Here is a 20545-nt window from a genome sequence, read left to right on the forward strand (position 1 = left end):
AGTCTGAGACAAAAGCTTGTGAAGAGGAAGCTTAAGTGACTCTCCCGGAGGTTGAGGAAGATGCATGACTTCAAGATACTCCTTAGAGTATTTGGAACCAGCATCCAATTGAAGGTCCAAGTCAATAGCCACCTGACAAAGAAAAGAGGAGAAAGATAGCTGATCCGCCAATGCCTTGCCTCGAGAAGGACTCGAGATTGTCGAGGCAGCCTGGGTCGAAGATGAAGCTTCGACAGGAAAAAAGGCATCAAAAGAATAGGGAGACTTGGATGAAGCAATCGAAACCGCTGAGTCCTCGAGGTGTGGAAGTGGAGACCTCGATCGAGGAGTCGGTGGTCTAGTAGAAATGGAAGGTGTAGATTGAAGCTTAGTTGAAGAAGGATGCTCTTTGGAAGAAGAGCTATGTCTGGAAGTATGCCTCGAGGAAGGCCTCGATCGTCGATGAGATTGGTGTTGGAAGCAGATCTCGAAGATCGAGGAGACTTTGCCCCGGAGATGGAAGCAGTCGATTCCACCAAAGAATGGATAGGGCTGGAAGCTGTGGATCGAAGCTCCAGAGGCTTGTTGGAGGAACCTCGATGCACTCCCAAAGACTCTGCTCCTTGTATAGAGTATGAGGATTCCTGTCGAGGCACTTGCAAAGAATCTGCTTTTTGCTTCACGTGCATAGCTGCCAGACCAAACACTCGCAGAGACTCTGCTCCCTGCTTAGAGTGTGTAAGCTCAGACTGAGGCATAGGAAGAGGCTCAACCTCGCGGGAGTCTGCAGAATGCCCAGGCTGGATTAGAGTAACAAGCTTCGGTCCCATATTAGTGAGGAACTGAATGAATTGCTTCTCTAACATGGTCTGGAAAGAAGCCGGCAAGGATGGATCCGCGTCTGAAACCAGACCACCTGCTTTGGCTGGAGGTTCCACAGAGGCAGTGGAAATGTGCTTTGACTTGGAAGTCTTAGGCACCTTAAGCACCAACGCTGGAACTTTCTGCTGAGCTATCTGACCTGACGATAAAGGGGAAGATACAGCAGACGTCATCGAGGAAAGAGCCGCTGCAAACAAAGAAGGTCTGATGAGGCTCGAGTTCGAAGCAGTGGAGGCAGGAGGACCCTCGGTCAAAGGTGAGACCGAGGTTGGCTTCGGAGTTGAGGAAGTGGTCAAATCCATCCCAAAGAGCTTCTCCATTGAAAGTAGACGACATTTAAGGGCTCGAGGTTGAAGAATAGCACAGCGCTCACACGACTTCGGGTGAGGTCTGGCCCAGGGCACTTGAGGCACCTACTGTGTGGGTCTGTGAGAGAAATCGCACGTTGACACTGGCTACACTTCTTGAAGCCTGTTGCTGGCTGGGACATAGGAGGAAAAACAGCCACCGCAAAGTCGAAGCCCCTGGGCTGCGGCTGAGCAGCCTGCCCCGGCAGCCGAATGGAAGAAATAATTTTTTTTTTTAACTAGAAATAAAAGAAATACAGTGATTCATGAAGAAAAAGAACACAAACCGCGGTGAGAGAAGGCACGAAGTAAGTCGAACGCAGAGAGTCAAAGAGGGACTTCTCAGCTCTGTGGAAAATTGAGAACTGAGGAGATGCACCCTGTGCTGGGCGGGAAGGCACTCGCGCATGCACGGTGCGGCTGACTCGAAACTTCTAATTTCTACAAGCAAGTCTGCTTGCAAGGCTTCCGCTTCGGGACTCCATCGATAACATCACCCATATGTGAGAATAGGCTGCCTGCTTGTCCTGGGATAATGTAGCTTATACATTCTATAATTCCTTATATTGTAAATTGCTTTGAACCTAATTAGGCAAAGTGCGATTCAGAAATACTGGATTAGATTAGATTAAATTTTCGACCACAAAAACGTCCAAGTTAGAAACGTCCAAATCGGCACAATTTAGACGTGAGGGGGCCACCATTCTAACAGACTGGCCATATATACATGCCAACAGATGAGTGGGCACCTTAGAGGGCACTGCTGTGACCTTCACATAAAGGGTGTCAGGTATACATCTCACCGGAACCCCTTATAATTTATGATGAGCCCTCCAAAACTCCCCCAAAACCTACTATACCCAGCTGTCTACCACCCCAATAGCTCTTATAGCTGCAGATGGCACTTATATAGCAGTATGGTAAGTTCAAGTTCAATTTATTTAATATACCACAAATTTAAAACCAAGGTTAAAACCTAAGTTGTTTACAATAAAACATTATAAAAAAAAATAGGAAAGGGGGGGGGACAAGAACAACAGAAACAAACTGACAGAATTCCGACTGAACAAACAAGTTTGGAAACATTAGGAAAAGAAGGAATGGGTAGGTTACAGTAAAATAAAGGAGTGGGGAAAGGGGGGGGTGAACAAATAAAGTTGGGGTAAAAACATTTAATTTCTGCCCATGCATATTGAGATTTAATCGAGAATACCATGGAAAGGAAAATCATCTGCAGTTATGACTGAATAACGAAGGGTAAGAGTTAAGAGGGTTTTGGGGGGCTCAAACTTTCCACCATAAATGTTGTGGTTAGAGTGGGTTATGGGACTGACTCCTCCTCTCTGTGGTTCACTAACCCACCACTTGGCTACTTAAGATACCTATGTGGAATTCTACTTGGCTTCCCTATACTAGATGCTGTTGTTCTGGAGACAGGTATGTACTGTTTCATTCAGATCTTTGTGGGGTGGGAGGGGGTTCAGTGACCACTTGGGAAGTGTGGGGGTCTCATTATTTAATCCCTCCAGTGATCATCTGGTCAGTTTGGGTACCTTTTTGGCACTCAGATGCTTCCAAAAGAGGTCTAGTCCAAAACATCTAAGATCCATACAGGACATCTTGGAAAAGGTTTGATTATTGCTGCAAGATATCCAAGTCTAGCACTCCCAAAGCCCGCTCATAACATACCTCTTAACACACACCCTTGTACTCTGGATGCACAGTGGGAAAAACATCTTGCTAGATGTCCAGGAAAACGAAAATCGATGCTTGTACATCCCGGTAATTAGGACATCCAAGTGCCGACTTAGATGGTTTTTTGGACATCTTAGGTTTTTGATTATGCCTCTAATGTCTGAAAGTGGATAAATGGAGCCCTAAATGTTTAAAAATGGTCTCTCTTTGCCTTATTAGACAGATATGAGCATTAATCACTAATACTAAAAAAAACATCAGACTGAGAGTCATTCAGAACACTGTGGATTAAAGAAATTCGATCATGTGACCCCTTCTATCAGGAATTGCATTTGCTTCCTGTGGAGGCCGGTATAGTTTTCAAACTAGGTTGTATATATTACAAAGTCGCTTTCAGTCAGGTTCCTCGATATCTGGCCAATATATTCTTTGTGTCTTCTCAGAAAAATAGTAGAAAATCTCATGCCCTTTTCATGTTTCTGCACGTCAAGGGCTGTAAGAGTAAGAAATACCATGATCATACACTTTCCTTTCAAGTGACCTCTCATGACAAGATCTTTCATGATATTCTTCTTACATCACACTCTTACTTACATTTTAGAAGCCAACTAAAAACTTATCTTTTTTCAAAATTTATAGTCAGCTAGCTTTTTGGATACCTTATTTGGTTTTTTAATTTATTCTTTGTGAACCGCACTGAACTGTATGCTTATGCAGTATAAAAGCCTGATTATATGTTATGTTATGTGATGATGGCATGATGATTTCCCAATCATTTCTATGCAGCAGAGCAAACTCAAAACCTTTTGGACCCTGACAGAGGACAAGTCATACAGATTTACTCTGGAGCAGGGGTCTCAAAGTCCCTCCTCGGGGGCGCAATCCAGTTGGGTTTTCAGGATTTCCCCAATGAATATGCATGAGATCTATTAGCATACAATGAAAGCAGTGCATGCAAATAGATCTCAGGCATATTCATTGGGGAAATCATGAAAACCCAACTGGATTACGGCCCTCGAGGAGGGACTTTGAGACCCCTGCTCTGGAGGGTGATTTACTTGTTATCTGATTCTAATTAGCCACACTTACTTTTTCACACAAATACTTTTCATTTAATAGGTAATCAAAATACATATCCTTTTCTCTGATTTACTTATTCAATGGGGTTATTTTTCTCTTATTGAGGGTTACATCACTTTTCCTATATAAATTATACAGAAATACAGACTATCCTAGGGATTTCACAAACATTTTCTCAGCACTGCAAGTAAGTAAGCTCCTGTCTCCTGATTAGCAATGCAAATCACGTGGCAAATCATCTAAAACATTTCTGAAACCCAAGCCTTTTTATTTTTCATTTTTGCATTTAGTATGACACCATTGGCCATGAAAGATTATCTCCATCATCAACATGGAGCACTTTTCAGATCCTGACCTAAAAAGAAATCAGCATGCTATGAAATATAATTAGAAAATTTTTCAATGACAGGTACAGATTATGAGTCAGACAATGAATTATGTCTCCATCTTCCATCTTTCACTGTATTTCATTCCCTTTTCCACTTACTCTGAATTTCTGGGTGGAGAAGCATGAACAGCAGTGCCCAGCGCAAGGTTGTAGAGGTGGTTTCTGTGCCAGCTGAAAACAGGTCACTAGTTGTAAAGAGAAGGTTGAGCTCATTAAAAGTAGTCTCTTGGCTTCCCTTAGCCTGAAAGAACATGAACATTGCTGTTAATGTCATTGCTCATTTAGACCACTGAATTCAGTAATGCATTCTGGAATGTTCCAGAACTCTGGGCTGGATTCCAATCTCTGAGTTACATATTTCTGCTTAAGGAATATGGTCAATGCAACTGACCCAAAAATTGATGTCTTAGCCTAAATGGGACAGTGACTTTAAGAATTTGTGAAAATTCTTCTTAGTTCTGTGTTCTGTATGGTGTCTGTGCTGAGCCTGTCTTTGGCAGCTGAAGGCAAGAGGATGACTGAAACTGGTGGTTTTGGTTCCTGCCTAAATCAAACGACAAATTTCAGCCAGAACAGAAAATGGTGTTTTGCGGGTCCTTCCAGGTCAGATGTTGCTGCCACAGCCAGAAGAGAGCTGGCCAGCTGGCTGACCACCCATCCCCAACCCTTCCACCACCTGAAGGCCCTCTCCAGGCTTACATTTTCTTTAATTGGCCTGAAGGTCTACTGGCTTCTTCAGGGCAAGAGTGATCCCCAGTTGTTCTTACCCCCACAGTCTCCTCAGCTGAAACTTCCTGTGTCATCCTGGGATTTGAAACAGCATCAACAGGAGCAATCTTTAGTGATTCCTGCTTATGTTGCTTCCAATCCCAAAATTGTTGCAAGGCTGTCTCACAAGACTACTGTGGGAAGTCCTGGTAGCCATTTTGGCTGATAAATCTGCGGAGACAAGAGCAACTGGAGATCACTCTTACCCAGACAAAGCCACTAGACCACCAGAATGTTTAAAAATAGGTCTGAGGAGGACATTTGTGTTGGGGGTCAGATGGTTGGCTGGTTTGGGAGGATCCACTCTCTTCTGGGGGTGGAACAGCAGCTGAGAGTGATCACGGATGGAGAGGAGTGAAGAATTTTGGTTTCAACTAATCACGGATGGGGGGGATTGAAGAATTTTGGTTTCAAATGAAAATGCTCGAGCATATTTGGCTGAAATTTTAATCTAGATTTTGGGTCACTTTTGGTGCCAAATTCAAATTCAAAACCAAAAACAAAATTCAGATGGCCTCTAACTGAAGTGGTATACTACTTTGTAAGAACTTTAGAAGAGGCTTGGAGACCACCCTATAAAGACAATTCAGGAAGCCTTTACATTACAGAAAAGGAGGTGGGGGGGGGGGGGCTTTTAATTTATCTGGATTTAGCACACACCTTTTTACTGGAAGTTCAAGGGAAGATTAGGTACTCACCTTGATAATTTTCTTTCAAGCAGATAGGAATGTCAATCTTGAACATAGAAACATAGAAACATAGAAAAAGCGGCAGAAAAGGGCTATTGCCCACCAAGTCTGCCCATTCCAAGTATCCCCCCCCTGAGTTTACTCCCTTAAAGATCCCACGTGAGTATCCCATTTTTTCTTAAAATCTGTTACGCTACTGGCCTTTATCACCTGGGGTGGGAGTCCACCACTCTCTCGGTGAAGAAGTACTTCCTGGGATCGCCATGAAACTTCCCTCCCCTGATTTTCAGCGGATGCCCTCTGGTGGTTGAGGGTCCCATGAGCCAGAAGATATCATCTTCTGACTCGATGCGTCCCGTGATGTACTTATACGTTTCAATCATATCTCCCCGTTCTCTTCTTTCCTCAAGTGAGTACAGCCGCAACTTCTTTAGTCTTTCTTCATACGTGAGATCCTTGAGCCCCATGACCATCCTGGTGGCCGTTCGCTGAACCGACTCGATCCTCAGCACGTCCTTTCGGTAGTGTGGGCTCCAAAACTGCACACAGTACTCTAAATGAGGCCTCACCATGGCTCTGTACAACGGCATCATAACCTCAGGTCTCCTGCTGACGAAACCTCTACGGATACACCCCATCATTTGTCTTGCCCTGGAGGAAGCCTTCTCCACTTGATTGGCAACCTTCATATCCTCGCTAATGATCACTCCTAGATCGCGTTCCGCCGTAGTTCTAACCAAGGTCTCACCATTTAGTACATAAGTTCTACGGGGGTTTCTCCTGCCCAAGTGCATTATCTTGCATTTTTTAGCATTGAAGCCTAGCTGCCAAGTTTTTGACCAATTTTCCAGCAGTAGTAGGTCGTGTGTCATATTATCAGGTAATAAGCATCTGCCTACTATGTTACAAAGTTTGGCATCGTCGGCGAACAGTGATACCCTTCCTCTAAGTCCTTTCGTCATATCTCTTATGAATAAATTGAATAGGATCGGACCCAGGACCGATCCCTGCGGCACTCCACTGATCACGTCCGATGCTTTGGATGGGGTACCGTTTACCACCACCCTCTGAAGTCTACCGCTCAGCCAATCCCCAACCCATGTAGTTAGAATGTCTCCTAATCCCATCGATTTCAGCTTGTTCAGTAATCTTCGATGAGGGACGCTATCAAATGCTTTACTGAAGTCCAAGTATACCACGTCCAGTGACTCTCCGGCGTCCAGTTGTCTGGTAACCCAGTCAAAAAAGCTAATCAGATTAGATTGGCAGGATCTACCCCGGGTGAACCCGTGTTGGTGTGGATCACGCAGTTTTTCTTCATCTAGGATTGTGTCAATATTCTGTTTGATCAGTGTTTCCATGAGTTTACACACTATAGACGTGAGACTCACTGGTCTGTAGTTTGCTGTCTCTGTCCTGCAGCCCTTTTTGTGGAGTGGGATTACGTTGGCTGTTTTCCAGTCCAAGGGGACCCTTCCTGTGCTTAGGGAAAGATTGAAAAGAACAGATAATGGTTCTGCCAGGACTTCCCTTAACTCCCTGAGCATTCTGGGGTGTAGGTTATCCGGTCCCATGGCTTTGTTTACTTTGAGTCTTGAAAGTTCGCCGTAGACACTACTGGGCGTAAATTCGAAATCCTGAAACGGGTCTTTCCGGTTATCTCCCGTCTGCAGCTGTGGACCAGCTCCCGGCTCTTCGCGGGTGAACACTGAACAGAAGTATTGGTTTAGTAATTCTGCCTTCACAGAGTCTGATTCTGCAAAGTTACCGTCCGATTGCTTCAGGCGAACTATCCCATCTTTGTTTCTTTTTCTGTCGCTAATATAGCTGAAGAAAGATTTATCCCCTTTCTTAATTTTCCGTGCTAGCTCTTCCTCCATTCGGAGTTTGGCCTCTCTGACTGCTGTTTTGACAGCTTTAGATCTGTCTAGATAGTCCTCTTTTGCCCCCTCTCTGCCTAAATGTTTGTAGTCGATAAAAGCGTCTCTTTTCTGTTTAACTAGGTCTGAAATTTCTTTACTGAACCATTGGGGTCTTTTGTTTCTCCTGCGTTTACTTACAGTCTTTATGTATTGGTCTGTTGCTTCGTGTAGTATGGACTTCAGAGTCAACCACATATCCTCCACATTATCAGTTTTTGCTTGTTTATGTAGCTCCTCATGGACGAACTCTCCCATGCGGTTGAAGTCTGTGCCTCTAAAGTTGAGAACCCTTGTTGCTGTGTTTGTTTTCGGGAATCCTTTCTTGAGGTTGAGCCAAACCATATTATGGTCGCTGGAGGCCAGTGTTTCTCCTACTGAGACTTCCGTGACGCTATCTCCGTTGGTGAGAACCAGGTCTAGTAACGCCTTGTCCCTGGTGGGTTCCAATACCAATTGCTTGAGACGTGCGCCCTTTATGGAGTTTAATATTCTTCTGGTGCTACCCGTAGTCGCGGAGAGTGTGTCCCAATCTGCATCTGGCATGTTGAAGTCTCCTAGCATTACAGAGTACCTCTGATCATGAGATCTGTGTAGAGAGCCTTATTTACATTTTTCTGCTTCCCATCCCATCATTCTGAGCTGTCCTGTAATTCCTCAGTTTGTATCAAAGCAGATGGTCAGTCCTAGAGAAAGCATAATAGGGAAGGGGTATGGGGACTCTCCCTGAGAAACAAATCTGTTCACAACATTTAACACATAATAATCATGAACTATGTATAAACATAATGAGGTGGAACGAACAAGCCACCTACCTGGGTACAACCTGAACTAGCAGTCTTGGAGTTCTGAAAGATACCCCCTTGTTTCTTCAAAACAGAAGTGGTCTCCCCTATCCTGGATATCTGGAAATACTGACATGTCTGAGACAGTAAGCAGGCTAATGAACATCTGACAGGATATGCTTAAAGACTGATGTTCCTATCTACTAGAAAGATTATCAAGGTAAGTACCTAATCTTCCCTTTTAGTGCAATAGGAACACCAATCTTGAACCTGTGGGACAGATGAGCCTGCTGAAAGTCCTGAAGATCCAAACGCGGTATCCAATTTAGCCACTATATCCATCCTAAAACTTTGTGAAAGTATAGAGGGAGGACCATGTGGCCTCTCTACAATTTTCTTCAGGGGGAACTGCTCTAGACTCCGCCAAGGAAGATGCTATGCTCCTGGTGGAATGTGCCTTTAAGGACACAGGAAGTTGTTTTCCTGCTTCCAATATAAGTTGAAGAAATGACCATACGAATCCATACAAAATGGTCACTTTTGAAGCTGGCCGGCCTCAGCGGCTAGTAACCGCCAGCATAAAGACATAATCCAACAAGCGAAACTCATTCGTCACTTTTAGATATCGAAGCAACACTCTGCGAACATCCAGCAATTTCAGAACTTTGTCACTCTTCTTGGACCCAAGAGCATGAAAGCAGGTACCTATACTTCTTGATTGATGTGAAAACACAAGACTACTTTCAGCAAGAAAGAGGGGACTGTATGTGGTAATACCCCAGTCTCTGAAAATCTGAGAAAAAGTCCTCAGCAGGATAAAGCCTGCAATTCAGACACCCATCATGCTGATGTGACTGCCACTAAAACCACTGCTTTAACTGTCAGGTTCATCATTGACATCTTCTCCAAAGGCTCATACAAGGCTCTAGTGAGAGCCTGCAGAACGAGATTAAAACTCTACTTTGGAAAAGGTTGATATACTAGAGGATGCAGACGTAATGCTCCCTTCAAAAATCTGGACACATCTGGGTGAAGGCCAATGTCCTTTTATTAGTCTAAGGTCTGAAGCACAAAGTACCTGCTATCTGTACTTTGAGGGAGCCAACTACCAGGCCTCTTTCAAGCTCCTCTTGAAAAAATGCTAAAATCAAACCTGTGCACACCAGCCCAGAAATATGACATCACTCCTCTTTTGAAAGAAACCCATTGGCTTCCTGTCACACATCACATCATGTACAAGACATTATTACTAGTTTTCAAAGTACTTGCTTCAGGAGAACCTGCCTACATTGCACATCTTCTTATACTATATACACCATTAAGATCCCTCAGATTCATCATCCAGAACTCGTTAGTAATTCCCACATATCATGAAGTAGTACAAAAACATTGGCACTAACAATACTGTCAGGTACCCCTGCGAAAGTGTCAGAAGTGACTTTGTGGCTCTGGGAGAGAAGGTGAAGCAGTCAGGTGCGCAGGTGGTATTCTCATCCATCCTCCCTATCAAGGGTAAAGGCCAGGGCAGAGAAGCACACATCCTGGAGATGAATGCTTGGCTACGTGGATGGTGTCATCAAGAGCGTTTTAGCTTCCTAGACCATGGGATGATCTTCCAAGGGCTGCTGAGCAGGGATGGTGTGCATCTATCAAAGAAGGGAAGAAGTATCTTTGCTAGCAGACTGGCTAATCTACTAAAGAGGGCTTTAAACTAGAAGCGATGGGGCAGGGTGATCAAAGCTCCCGGGTGAGTATAAGCCCTCAGGTAAGTAATTCACTTACTACTTCTACACGGATGGGAAAAGGGGGCAAAGTCTGGAAAGCAGTTTATACTAATGCTCGAAGTATCGGAAACAAGATTCTGGATCTAGAAGCTGTGATGGAAGAAGAGGAGTTGGATATAGTGATGATCACAGAGACATGGTTCACAGAGAACCATGACTAGGATGTAGTTATACCGGGCTATAATCTGTTCAGGACAGACAGGGTAGGAAGAAAAGGAGGAGGAGTAGTGTTATATATTAAAGATCAAATTAAAGCCACACAATTGCAGGATCTGCAGGGCAAGGAAGAGGCACTGTGGATCAATTTGGAAAGAGGGAATGGTGAATATATTTACATTGGTGCGATATACAGACCTCCTTCACAGACGGAAGAAGTAGATAGAGATTTAATAGTAGACATTCAGAATATATCTAAAAAAGGGGAAGTCTTGCTAATAGATGATTTTAACATGCCGAATGTTGATTGGGGTATCCCTATTGCAGGGTCTTCTAGAAGTAGGGAGATTCTGGATTCTCTACAAGGAGAACTGTTCTAGCAATTGGTAATGGAACCCACACTGGATGGGGTCATACTGCACTTAGGCCTAGATTCTGTAAACTGCGCCTATCTTTAGGCATGGTTTAGATGTCTGATTTAAGTGGATATTGAGCCATTTAAGGGTCTTAACAAGCGTTAATTGGGACTTAGATGGAGGTAGGTGTCAGATAGACGTTCTCAGAACATAGACGCGAGATAGACGTGAGTTTAGTTAAAACACGCATTTAAGTTTGTAGACGTGGGCGTAAGTGGGAGTGGTTAAGGATAGGCACCACATAGACGCTACTTAGGTGGCAGACCGCGTTTAAAATGTAAGCGAAGGAAAAGCTGGTCTAAGTGTAGTTTTTGCTTCATTTCAATGCAGTTTCAGCTTTCGTAGCGGGAGACTTCCTATAGACGCAAGTTAGACGTGTTTTCCACTTCCGCAATGATATTTCCTATAGTGAGTTTGAATATTGGGTTTTTTCTTCTTTCTCCCTCCTAATAGATTTAATAAGCTACCATGTCAATAGAGCACATCAATATAAACATATTGCACGCATAACATAGTACTTTTCTGCCCAAACAGTAATATGATTTATTCATTACACCACCTTTGGCTTTCCTGCTTAAATAGAACCTCCTTTTTTCTCAAAAAACAGTGCTGCAAACAGCTTTTTCTTGAGAGCAAAGAAAGAACATGAAAAACATATCATTATTGCACACATTACTTCATTTCTCAGCGCTTAAAAAAAGAGAAAAACCAGACACAGACCTTAACATGCATTTTCCCTCATTCCAAAATGGAGCTCTTCAGCTTCACAAAGCTGGCCTCATTGTGAGATCATTAAGCTGCACCTTCAAGGTAGTATGCCACAATTAAAAGATGCGCTGGGTGTTGAACTTACAACCTCTGTATGACATCACAGGACTTTAACCCATAGAACTACATCAGCTTCTACTCAAGTGGATCTCACTGCCCTTTCATATCATAGTTGACTGACATGCCTGTGTATCATCTGATTATCTATCATATCACAATCACCACAAAGAAAGCATTTGTGGCTCACCAGGTTAATGCGCCTTGTCTATTTTCTCAAGTACCCCGGTTCAAATCCCACCTTCGCTCATTTTAATATTTATTAATTATAATTTATATATCTTTTTTAATATTATGGCAGATACTTCTATAATAACATAAATAATATAGAGATATGAGTTTTATTTTTATTTTATTTTTTTTATCCTCTAGCTGTAACATTAGTGTTTAGTAAAGATGATTTGAATCTTTTATAAGTTGAGAAATGGATTACTTTTATCTTTAGATATGATTTTCTTCTAGTGTGACAAGTATTTAGTATTTATATATATTTATTCTTATATGTTCTTTGTTTGCTGATTTTAGGTTTTTATTTTATTATAAAATTTATAATGAGGGAATGAATGGATATGAATTTTAAAGGTTGGGAAGATTTGGAATTTTTATTATTTTAATGTTCATTTATATTCTGGATATCTAGTAATAATCATTTTATTTAATCATTTAGTCTTCATTTTTATTTATTAATTTTTCTAAATTTGTTACATGTTTTGGTTGAATAGGATGATAATTTTATATAATAATTTCTACTGTCTCTAATTTTAGATAATATAAATTATATAATTTAATATATTAATTTTAACATTTCATATTTCAATATTTCATATTTTAATATTTTATTGGGTATCTATTAATCATAAACATTAATTTATTTATTCATTTAGTTTTTATATTTGGTATTTATTAATTTTTGTGAATTTTGTTTTGTTTGGATAAGTTGGAAATTTTATATAATAAGTTTTAATGTCTATAATGAAAAATGATATTAGTTATATAATATAATTTATTATTTTCAAGATTTCATTTTATGGTAATTTTAAGTAATGATTTTAATTTAATTCATTATTTTAAGATTTTATTATAGTATGAATTGATAGTTTGCTGGTTGGGGATTTGTTTCGATTTCCTGGTCTTTATGTGTGCTGTCATTCACTTATATTTGTTATGGGGGATGGGTGTGGGAGGGTATATAGGGGTTTTAAGGGAGGGTAATTGGATGTGTAATTGGGATAATTTATATATAAGAATTAAAATCTTTTCAGGTCATTTTCTTTGGTTCCTTAAAATAAATATAAATATAAATGTATTTTAAAATGTATTCGTTGAATGTTAATGGACTCAATCACCCTATAAAGAAAAAGAAAGCCTTATCTTTTCTTAAAAGACAGGGGGCAGATATTTATTTCCTGCAAGAAACTCATTTATCTGCATTAGAATCAAGTAAGCTGGAAGGGGGTTGGATTAAACAGTGTTTTTTTGCCCCTGCTGTAGGCAAAAAAGCTGGTGTGGCTATCTTGATACATAAAAAATGTATGGCTACTTTTACTATGTTATCTATGGATCCTTTCGGAAGATGGGTCCAAGTAAAAATGAGCTCAGGGAAAGATACCTTGATACTGTTCAATATCTATGCACCTAATTTGAATCAATCTGAGTTTTTTAAAAACCTTCAACAAATAATTTTACCATCATCTTCCTCCAATTTAATTTTGGCAGGGGACTTTAATGCAGTAATGGACCCTATTTTAGATAAAAAGCCTAGTAAAATTTTAAAATCTTTAGGATTAGATAATTTGATAAATTCTTGTGGTTTAAAATATATTTGGAGGATTTTTCATTTCAATGATCAGGAATTTTCATTTTATTCCCATGTTCACAAATCATTTTCTAGAATTGATTATTTTTTCGTTTCAGATAATTTAGTACAGAAGGTTAAGAAGGCGAATATAGATTCAATTATACTTTTAGATCAGCGGGAGACAGCGGGAGACAGCGTATCCAGATTGTTCCCGAAGAGAGGCAGCGTGGGAGCCCTGCTCTGCCCCCTCCCTGACCGAAAGGGAACATTTAAAAGAGCACAGCGCCAATGGCGCTCAGCCGTTCGGCGCGCCTTTGTGAAGCGCCTGCAGTGACGACAGTTGGATTCTGAAGCTAACAAAATAACAGGCTCCAATCAGCAGGAGCACACCAGCACTTTACGAGAGCGATGGAGGACCCAGGATCCCAGAGGTACTTTCCGGTATACTGCACAGAGTGCAATATGTACGACTACCTCCCCTTGGGAAGGCGGGAGTACATATGCAGTCGGTGTCAGGAACTGGAAAGCCTGAGGATGGAGGTCGGCAGATTGAGGGTCAGGGTCCAGGAACTGGAGGGACTACGCACCACAGAGGAGACGAGCTGGTCAACCCAGAACACAGACGGAGCAGGCCCCATTGTGGACCAGGTGAGAGACCTCGAGAGATTCATCGAGGAGGCCTATAGGAAGGTGGAGGAACGGGACCAGCAGCTGCACAGACAGATGTCGGCAGATGAGACCCAGGATCCACAAGGCGACACCGGGGAAGGACCTAGCGGAGGAACCACGCAAGAGGAGGAGACCGCGACTCACCGGGACCCCGAGGGAGAGACACCGCACTACACCAAGGACACAGACCTGAGGCAGAGGAGGTTGCTGAGGAAAGGGAAGTCTGCTATTGTGGTGGGAGACTCGATCTTGAGAGAGGTAGACAGTCACGTAGCTGGAGGAAGGGAGGACCGGCTAGTGACTTGTCTCCCAGGGGCCAAGACACGAGACATCACTGATAGGATTGAGAGGATCCTGGACGGAGCAGAGACAGAGGAGACTGCGGTAATAATCCACGTCGGAACGAATGATGTGAGCCGGAGGAACTTCAGCATGGCCACACTGACTGACCAGTTCAGGGTCCTGGGACGAAAGCTGAAGCGGAGCACACGGAGGATAGCATTCTCGGAGATCCTGCCTGTACCGAGAGCAGATGCAAAGAGGCAGGCAGACCTCCAGGCTGTGAATGCATGGTTGAGGAGATGGTGCCAGGAGGAGGGCTTCCACTTTGTGAGGAACTGGACGTCCTTCTGGGGAAAGAGCAAGCTCTACCGGCGGGAAGGCCTGCACCTGAGCACAGCGGGAACTAGACTACTGGCAGCCAATGTGAGGAAGGAGATCGAGAGGGCTTTAAACTGAGGAGAGGGGGAAAGCCGACAGCTGATCTGATGTTGACGCTTCGGACAACAGTATCCAGAACAGATGCTGAACGGGCTGACTGCAGGGAGGAAGCAGAGGGACCGGAGGATCTTATGATCAAACAGTGAGGGAAACATCAGGTAAAGGGAGCTTGCTGGGAGAAGACTAAGGGGCATGGAGACACAGGGGGACTGGGTGGCACGAGGGCGAAAGCTGAGGGCAATATAGAGGTACCACAAGGCGAGGGGGATCAAACAGAGGCTCAAGGGATGATAGCCCAGGAGGGGGCCGGTAGGGCTAGAAAACTCAGAGGAAAAGCGGGGAAGTGGGGTGGCGGGAATGTGGGGAAGCTGAAAGCTAAGAGGGTAAAGGCTGAGGGCAAAGCAGAAGCACAGGGAACGGGAGAACTGCCCGAAATCCAAGGGCAGGCGGCCCAGGTAAATGCAGAGGTGGAGGAAAAACGACGGGACCTACGGGACCTGCGGTGCTTATACGCAAATGCAAGAAGCCTCATGGCCAAGATGGGTGAACTAGAAGTCGTGGCCAAGGGGGAGGACCTAGATATAATTGGAATTGCAGAAACCTGGTGGACAGAGGAAAATCAATGGGATGTGGCGCTGCCGGGGTACAAGCTCTACAGGAGGGACAGGACCCAAAAGAAGGGGGGAGGCATAGCACTATATATAAAGGACTCTATCCACTCGGTCGGGATGGATATGGCAACGAAGGCAGAGGGGCTGGAATCGCTATGGGTCAAATTGCCGGGGAACAAGGGTGCAGGCATAAAACTGGGGCTGTACTATCGCCCACCTGGTACGCCAGAAGGAGTCGGACACGACTTGGAAGCGGAATTGAGACAGGAATGCAGGACTGGAAGTGTAACAGTGATGGGGGACTTCAACTACCCGGGAATAGACTGGAGTACGGGTCACTCCAACTGCACTAGGGAAACAGGATTTGTAGAAGCTGTGAGGGACTGCTTCATGGAGCAACTAGTCAAAGAACCGACGCGAGGGGGTGCTACTCTTGACCTCATCCTAAACGGATTAGGGGGGCCTGCAAGAGGGGTAGAAGTGGGAGGACCACTAGGCAACAGTGATCACAACTCGATCAGATTCACATTAGAAAGGGGGACACCCATAGTAAGGAGGACCGCAACAACTGCGCTCAACTTCAAGAAAGGGAACTATGTTGCTATGAGGGAAATGGTGGGGAGGAAGCTCAGAAACATCTTTAGGATGGAGACTGTGGGAAGCGCCTGGACCCTATTCAGGGACACCCTGCAGGAAGCACAAAGAATGTACGTCCCCAGTTTCAGGAAAGGCTGCAAGAACAAGCGATCAAAGGACCCGGTTTGGATGTCAACTGAAGTAAAGAGGGCAATAAATGACAAAAAAGTATCCTTCCGGAGATGGAAAAAGGACCCAACGGAGGAAAATCACCAGGCGCACAGGAAATGCCAAAAGGAATGCCACCAAGAGGTTAGAAAAGCGAAAGGGGAATACGAAGAGGGGCTGGCCAGGGAGGCGAAAAACTTCAAGGCATTCTTCAGTTACATAAAGGGGAAGCGACCAGCGAGAGAGGAGGTGGGGCCGTTGGACGATGGGGATAGGAAGGGAGTGATTAAGGAGGATAAAGAGGTAGCTGAGAGGTTGAACACGTTCTTCTCGTCGGTTTTCACGAGCGAAGACACATCTAATATACCGGACTCAGAGGAGCTCATGAGTGGGGAACAGGCCGAAAAATTGGAGCACATAGAGGTAAGTAAGGAGGATGTCCTCAAACAGATAGACAGGTTAAAATGCGGTAAATCACCAGGCCCGGACGGGATCCACCCAAGGGTTCTGAAGGAACTAAGATAAGAAATAGCGGGCACAATCCAGCATGTTTGCAACCTATCCTTGAAAACTGGTGAGGTACCAGAGGACTGGAAATTGGCGAATGTCACACCTATCTTCAAGAAGGGATCGAGGGGTGACACCGGGAACTACAGGCCGGTGAGCCTGACTTCAATTATAGGGAAGATGGTGGAAGCTATGATCAAGGACGGCATTTGCGAGCACATCGAGAGGAATGGCCTACTGAGAACAAGCCATCACGGATTCTGTAAGGGAAGGTCGTGCCTAACGAACCTTCTGTACTTCTTTGAGGGAATAAGCAGTCGGGTGGACAATGGGGAACCCATAGACATCATTTACCTCGATTTTCAAAAGGCTTTCGACAAGGTGCCACATGAAAGGCTGCTTAGGAAGCTGTGGAACCACGGGGTGGGAGGGGATGTGCATAGATGGATCAAGCACTGGTTGTCGGGTAGACTGCAGAGGGTCGGAGTGAAGGGCCAATATTCTGACTGGTGGGGAGTCACGAGCGGTGTGCCACAGGGATCGATGCTGGGGCCGTTACTCTTCAACATATTTATCAATGACCTGGAAAAGGAGGCAAAGTGCGAGGTTATAAAATTTGCAGATGATACCAAACTATGCGGTAGAGTTAGGTCCAGGGAGGAGTGTGAGGACCTGCAAAGGGACCTGGACAAGCTGGAAGACTGGGCAAACAAATGGCAAATGCGCTTTAACGTGGAAAAATACAAGGTCATGCATATAGGGAAAAAGAACCCGTTGTTCAACTACAAATTGGGGGGGGGGGGCATTGTTGGGAGACAGCAGACTTGAGAGAGACTTGGGTGTGCTGGTGGATGCATCACTGAAGCCATCTGCACAGTGTGCAGCAGCCTCGAAAAAAGCCAACAGGATGCTGGGCATCATAAAGAGGGGCATAACAACCAGGACGCGGGAAGTCATCATGCCATTGTATCGAGCGATGGTGCGTCCACATCTGGAATACTGCGTTCAGTATTGGTCGCCACACCTCAAGAAGGACATGGCGGTACTTGAGAGAGTCCAAAGGAGAGCAACGAAACTGGTAAAAGGGCTGGAACATTGCCCATACGCCGAGAGGTTGGATAGGCTGGGGCTCTTCTCTCTGGAAAAAAGGAGGCTCAGGGGAGATATGATAGAGACCTTCAAGATCATGAGGGGCATAGAGAGGGTGGATAGGGACAGATTCTTCAGACTGAAGGGGACAACAAGTACGAGGGGGCATTCGGAGAAACTGAAGGGAGATAGGTTCAAAACAAATGCAAGGAAGTTTTTTTTTCACCCAAAGGGTCGTGGACACTTGGAATGCGCTACCGGAGGAAGTGATCAGGCAGAGTACGGTACAGGGATTGGACGGATTCCTGAGGGATAGGGGGATCGTGGGATACTGAGAGAGGTGCTGGGATGTAACACAGGTATAGAAAGCTAACCAGGTAATAAGTATAGAAACCCAACAGGTCGTGCATGTGCAAGACCGGAGGGTTAGGACTACGATGGGAAGATAGGACTTCAATGAGAAACCAAGGTGGCAAGGGAGCCCCTTCTGGTGATTCAGACAGGTCGTGACCTGTTTGGGCCGCCGTGGGAGCGGACTGCCGGGCAGGATGGACCAATGGTCTGACCCGGCGGAGGCACTGCTTATGTTCTTATGTTCTTATCATGGGGGTATTTGGATTGATTTTGAGATAGATGAACAAGAAAATAATAGACCTGTTTGGAGGTTTAATAATACATTGCTAGCAGATTCCAATTTTATAGAAAAATTTAAGTTAAAAATAAGTGAATTTTTTCAGTTTAATGAATCAGAAGAAATGTCTCAGGAAATTTTATGGGATGCCTTTAAAGCTACCTTGAGAGGACACATAATTTCGTACTCAGCATATGTTAGAAAAAAACTAAATAAAGATTTTTTAAATTTTAGAACAAAATATTAGAGAATTGGAAATTAAATTAAAGGAAAAATGGGAACAAAGTATTTATCAGAATTTGCTAAAAGTAAAATTTAGATACAATGAGATATCATCACAATTGGCTAGAAAGGAGTTTGTGTCCTATAAGGCATTGTATTATGGAACCTCAAATAAGGCGGGAAGATTACTAGCTAACTATTTAAAAGCAAAAAAAAGGAAAGCTAATATAATGGCTATTTCAGATGATAATGAATAATTCATTCTCAAATTAAAAATATTTTACAACAATTTTTGAAATTTTATGAAAGCTTGTATTCTTCTGAGCATTATTTTAATAAAGAGAAAGATGGTTTTGAATTTTTAAAGTTGATTAATGGGCCTAAAGTTCCTGATCATATGAAAGAAAATCTCGAAGCACCTATAACACAAAAAGAAATTCAGAGGGCTTTAAAGTCCCTTAGAGTTGGATCCGCTCCAGGAAGTGATGGATATACGGTAGAATTTTTTAACTCTTTTCAAACTATTTTGTTACCCCATCTTTTCAAATTATATCAGTTTCAACTAAATAAAGGTTGTATTTCAGGTACTATGGCAGAAGCTTTAACAATAGTTTTGCCTAAGCCAAACAGAGATCCCATGTTGGTTTCAAACTATAGGCCTATTTCTTTGATTAATGTTGATGGGAAATTGTTAGCTAAAATATTGGCTTTGCGTTTGAATAAGGCTCTCCCTTATTGGTATGCATCAAACAGGTTTTGTTGCTCAAAGATATTCTTCAAATAACACCAGATTAGCTTTTCATATTTTACATTTAACAAAGGATATGAAAGATCCGGCTTTCTCTGTTTCTTTAGATGCAGAGAAAGCATTTGATCGGGTAGAATGGACTTTTATGTATCAAGCAATGGATTGGTTTGGTATTGGTTCTCGATTTATACAAATGATTCAATCCCTGTATAGCTCCCCATCTGCTAGATTATATATAAATAATACTTTTTCAGAAAGGTTCTTTTTAGAAAGGGGAGTTAGACAGGGTTGTCCATTATCTCCTTTGTTATTTGATATTGTTTTGGAACCTCTACTTTTAGCTATTCAACAATCAAAGGAGATAGAAGGTATTCCTTATGCAGGTCGGGAATATAAAATTTCTGCTTATGCAGATGATATTTTGATTCATTTGAGAAATCCGGAGTCAACCATTCCACATTTATTGGATTTGATTAATATATTTGGAAAATTTTCAGGTTATAAAATAAATTGGAATAAATCAGAAATTCTTCCACTAAATGTACATTGTATAAAAGGCTTATTTGATTCGTTTCAGTTTAGTTGGAAGAAAGATGGAATAAAATATTTAGGAATTTGGATAAAAAGTACATTGGAAGAAACAATGAAGGTAAATGAAAAATCCTTATTACTAAAAGTTACAGAATTGTGTGAGCAATGGAATCCTTTGCATATTTCTTGGTGGGGGAGAGTGCAAACAGTAAAGATGATGATTTTGCCTATAGTTTGTTACCAAATGAGTATGTTACCAGTTTATTTTCAAGAGTCCTTTTACAAAAAATTAAATAATATTTTGACAAAATTTGTTTGGCTTGGGAAAAAACCAAGAATTGCTTTAGTATCGTTGCAAAAATCAATTGTGGAGGGTGGGGTAAATTTTCCAAACTTTTATAGGTACCATCAAGCCTATATATTGCGTCAAGGTATGTATTGGATCCTCCCTGAGCTTATTATCATCAACCAGATTGGTTATATTTGGAACGGAATTTGACTTCCACATGTATTAAGTATCAGATTTCATAAATATGCTAAGGACAATATAATTTTATTGGAT

At 42.9% G+C, this 20545-nt stretch overlaps 1 protein-coding gene across 1 annotated transcript in view; it reads right to left on the reverse strand.

Annotated features, from left to right (window-relative positions):
• LOC117353425 (cytochrome P450 2D15-like) overlaps positions 1-20545 on the reverse strand; it is an 83352-nt gene that overhangs the window by 22358 nt on the left and 40449 nt on the right. The window contains exon 6 of the mRNA XM_033929343.1: positions 4471-4612. Coding sequence (XP_033785234.1) covers positions 4471-4612 — 142 coding nt within the window. The remainder of the gene's footprint in view (positions 1-4470; positions 4613-20545) is intronic.

The sequence above is a fragment of the Geotrypetes seraphini genome, chromosome 2 (assembly GCF_902459505.1).
Source record: "Geotrypetes seraphini chromosome 2, aGeoSer1.1, whole genome shotgun sequence".
Taxonomy (NCBI): Eukaryota; Metazoa; Chordata; class Amphibia; order Gymnophiona; family Dermophiidae; genus Geotrypetes; species Geotrypetes seraphini.